At 33.8% G+C, this 4,853-nt stretch overlaps 1 protein-coding gene across 1 annotated transcript; it reads right to left on the bottom strand.

The window, feature by feature from the left end:
• Window positions 1–344: 344 nt before the first annotated feature.
• On the bottom strand, window positions 345–4,130 carry LOC109163596. The gene is made up of 6 exons (XM_019312346.1): window positions 3,949–4,130; window positions 1,317–1,400; window positions 1,108–1,232; window positions 938–1,022; window positions 735–867; window positions 345–635 (listed from the first exon to the last, which is right to left on the bottom strand). The coding sequence occupies exons 1-6, from the start codon at window positions 4,128–4,130 to the stop codon at window positions 345–347; spliced, it is 900 nt and encodes a 299-aa protein (XP_019167891.1).
• Window positions 4,131–4,853: the final 723 nt, after the last annotated feature.

The following is a 4,853-nucleotide window of genomic DNA, read 5'->3' as shown; positions in this document are numbered from 1 at the left end:
AAACGAAATGTCTAGAAGGTCAGTTACACACATTAGGATCATCCTCTTCTTCTTCTTCAGCAAGTAGTTTTGAGAGCTCATCCTTATCATCTTTAAGAGTACAGTGTGCTGCCACCAATTCATCATCATGGGTTATGTTCACCACAGGAATAGGTAAGAAAGGGTTTTTAATGTGGTCATTCTTTACTGATACTTTAAAAACCATAGCTTTGCCTCTGAGAGCATCAAATTCTGTTGGAATCTTTGTAGGATCCTGCAAATTACAATGAAAGTTTAATTTTTCATAATAGTAGGTTGTATTAACTATTAAAGCATATATATAAAAAAAAAGGTTGAAAAAAAAATCAAACCTCCAAGTATTTGTTTCTGAGATCATAAGCACTCAATCCTAATAACTCAGAACATTCATTATCCCATAGCAGAAAAGGTGCATCCCCAGACTTGTCACCAACTCTAACACCCAACCTGTACCTAGGAATTCCCAGTTGCCAACTAATTTTGCAGGTGTCACACCAAAGTAATGCCTTTTTCTGCTCAAGTTTTCTAAAACATCCTTCTTTCTTGCAAGAAGAGTAGTACCATTTTCTGGCACTCTCCAATCCATTGATTCTTGCAGGAACATGGTAATAGCCTGGCTGTTGTATTTTAGTCAAATAGAACAGAGAGTTAAATGTTCCAAATAGTAATCTAAAAAAATTATTTTGATAAAACTAAGAGACTGTAATGAATATTACCTCAGCCCTCCTATAGATGTCAGCTATGGTGCTTACAATCATAGGTCTCTTGCTAGAATATTCCTGACTGTTAGGGTATGAAAATGTTGAAACATTTGTCATACTCCTAATAGGAGTCTGCTGATCATTCAAACTGGATAAAGTGTCAATGGTTAGATAGTGATACAAAATAAAATAGACCTTGATGGAAAAGTAAAATTTACCTATCCTTGAATACTTCAAACTCGGGACAATCATGATTTATCCAAACCTTGGTTGCATTATATGAACTTGATATTCTTACTTTAGCTGAAATAAAGAATTAATTTGTTAGATGTTTATTTTCATATAGGAAATGTGTATAAAATAATTGTGATAAGGAGATGAAACTTACTGTCTAAGTGCTTTGCTCTACACAGTTGCATCAGAATAATTATAGGGCCATCAACATTGTCAGTAAAATAGGGCAGTACATCATCCACATGTGAATCCCATACTGTGCATTTAATCCTATTGTTCCTAAAATATTGTAAAATATACTGTTAAATAAATGTTGATTGTTTTTAATGTATTGAATCTAGAATTTAAGATTTCTGAACTTACTTGGAGTCTTCAATAATAAAATCAACCAGCTTTGATGGATAACCTCCTATAGTAATTGACTTTAGAGGGTAAAACTCAACAACCCTGCCAATGACATCTAGAAGAAAATATTGGACAACAAACATTGAGTTTAGAGTATAAAAAAAAAAAAAGTATAGCAAAGAAAAATTATTGTATACTAACCGAATAATAATTTCTCAGGAATTTTTCTGCCTAGGATATCATCAAAACTGCGAAGCCTGAACATACACTTAGCAAAGCCTTTCCTACGGTGTCTTAGAACAGTAGTTTGATGGTTCAACTTAATCATGTAATTGTCCGGAGTGAGCTTGTACTGATAATAATTAGAAATTACCAAAAAGTTTTTGATACAATAAACTTTTCCCACTGTGAAATGATTTGAGAATTTATCCAAGTATTCCTTTGGGATGTTGCAATGGAGATAGGTTCCCTAGACAGAATAGTTGAAACAAAAAAAAAAAAAAAAATTGATGTAAAACAATTTAGTAAAAACTGTAAATAACAATATAGAAGGATTATAACATTAAAAAGCTTACCTCTGAATCGTGAAACAACAGCTCTTGACTTTTAATAATACTTGTATTTCTCCCTTCATGGACATCATAAATTCTTACTAATCTAAGCCTAATGGCTTTCGTGTAGCATTCTGTGTTGAGATCTTTGGCCAATACAAACAGAGATCCCATTTTAACCAAGAACAGGAGATTTTGATTGAAGAAGGAGAATGTGAGAGTGGTGTTTGCTATTCTATAGTATTTATAGAAGGATGATTCTGTCATTGGGTATCTCGAAGGATGAAACATTAATGAAGATTAATAATGATGTTTCACCGAAGACTGAAACGTCTTCTGAGTAGTCGGCTAATAGATTTCAAATGTTATTATTTATATTTATATTAAGAACTTAAAAAGATGTAATAATTGTTTTGATAACTGTTTCTATGCTTCTATTAACACCTGCTGATAAAAAGTTCTGATTTGGATCAACTTCCGATGAGGGAATTGTAGATATTTAAGTATTCTACCTTATGTAGAATACTAACAATTGATATATATTGTTATACGCAAAGTTTTATCGGAGAAAACAAAAACCAAAATAGCATGCAAAAAGAGAAAACAGAAAAAAAAACGTAAAATGGATCAAACTAATAGTCAAAACGCTGTAGTTTTATATGGGCGGGAAAATACAGCCATTTGATTGGCCATGGCTATATGGCTTTAATATATAGAAGGATTATTATTATTATTATTATTATTATTATTATTATTATTATTATTATTATTTAAGAAGATAAGAAAATATATGGTGGATGCATGTGCATAGTAACAATAGTAGAAAAGATAACGGAAGTTATAACGGTAGGGGTATGTTTGTCCAAAATATTGTAAAGTACAACCTTTATAGCATAATGTATAAAAAAAAAACTTAATGGAAAAAATGGACATAAATGAAGGGTATAACCTTCATTCACACTTATTATGTTTTTAGATTTTAATATTTTTTTAATGATTTTTTTTTATTTACCCTTTATTATATTATTTTCTCTCTTAAATAACCCTAAATTTCGTTAGTATTAACTTTAGTAACGGAATATTCCGTTAACTATTTATTATTTTTAACTTACTCATTAGTTTCTATAAGAAAGGTCTTAGGTTCGAACCTCATCCCAATTAAAGTTGACATAATTGTTAAACATATACTAAAGGGAAAATCAACGATTTGGTCCCTCAATTGTTAGCGAAATATGAATGTAGTCCCTTAATCGCGAAATCATCGATTTAGTCCCTGGAAATAACTGTTTTTAGTTGATTTGGCCCCTCCGACCGTTCCCCGTTGAAAATCCGGCGAAGGCTCCGATTAGGCATGGGTAATTTAGTCTTTTCACACCATCTTCTTCATCTTCCTTGACTAAGCTTCACCGGAAAACGTTCGTCGGCCAGAAAATGGAGCCAAGTCCATCTATCACGCTCGGCGGGCAATACCTTGTGTTCACTTCCGTTGCGGAGCTGGAATCTGCCGCCATTATTGAAGCTCTCAGACCTAAACTCAAAACCCCTATCTATTCCATCGACACTGCAATACCTAATTACTTCCCTATCCAAGGCGATGGCGATGAAATTAGCTGCCCAGATTACCTCACCTAGCTTGATGCTCAACCCGCGAATTCTGTGTTGTATATTTCTCAGGGAAGCTTTCTCTCACTTTCGGCTGGGTAGTTGGAAGAGATCGTCGCCGGCGTCTGTGAAAGCGGAGTTCGTTTCTTCTGGGTGGCGCGTGAAAACACAGAGCGGCTGAGGGAGAGAGGCGGTGAAGCTTAGTCAAGGAGGATGAAGAAGACCAAGAACTCAGAGATGTTATCAGCACAGCTTTTGTCTTGTTCTTTTTGCCTATAATGTTGGATTTGGGATCATTATCGTCTGTGTTGATTAATGGGAGTATGTTCTCCGACATTGTACAACTTATGATTTGATCCGAAACATGTTTGAACGGATCGGGTTCCTGGTCGAACACTCTCACCTGAATTCCTATCTTCTCATCGGCTCCGGCCAGGTATGCTTGATGGTATCTGGTAATCAGTTTCTAGACCGGATTTGTGGGATGAAATAGGTACCGTACCAGGAAATGGAACACGAATTCTATGTCGGGAAACATGTCCCCGACATCTTTCTTGAAGGATTGCTTCAGGAAAAGATATGGGATGAAATACTGGTCGGATTTCATACTCAGCCATGGAATTTTCTGCAGAAACTTTTGATCTTCATCTTTGAAGAACAGTGAATCGTAATGATCCATGTCGTATTTCAGATTGAGAAAGATAAATGGACTTGGCTCCATTTTCCGGCCGATGAACGTTTTCCGATGAAGCTTAGTCAAGGAGGATGAAGAAGATGGTGTGAAAAGACTAAATTACCCATGCCTAATCGGAGCCTTCGCCGGATTTTCAACGGGGAACGGTCGGAGGGGCCAAATCAACTAAAAACAGTTATTTCCAGGGACTAAATCGATGATTTCGCGATTAAAGGACTACATTGATATTTCGCTAACAATTGAGGGACCAAATCGTTGATTTTCCCTATACTAAAAATATGTTAAAATATATTTAAAAAATATAGTATAAAATTTAACATAAAGTTTAGTCAAATAATTAGGCCGGCTAAATACATAGCATTCAAAGTTGAGCATCAAAGATATAAATCAGGAACTTTGAAAATCATTTGGTTTTCTTACATTAAAAAAAAGTTAGGTTAAGTTTCTTTTTCCATTTAATTAATCTTCTTTTGATTATTTAGAACATAACTTATATTTCAATTATGCTTTTGCATTATTTGAATGATTTAGGTCATTATGGTATTAATATTTTTTTGTATATATTTTTATAATGGTACAATTATACATTACTTTACAAATATTATATTATTATTATTTTATCGGACAAAATTGTTCTTACATCATTGTCAGATATGTGCGACCTAACTACAATGTTGTTAATCATAAATACAATAATTGACAATGTTG

Source organism: Ipomoea nil, unplaced genomic scaffold, assembly GCF_001879475.1.
Source record: "Ipomoea nil cultivar Tokyo-kokei standard unplaced genomic scaffold, Asagao_1.1 scaffold3030, whole genome shotgun sequence".
NCBI lineage: Eukaryota > Viridiplantae > Streptophyta > Magnoliopsida > Solanales > Convolvulaceae > Ipomoea > Ipomoea nil.
This window is presented reverse-complemented; position numbering and strand designations above follow the sequence as displayed.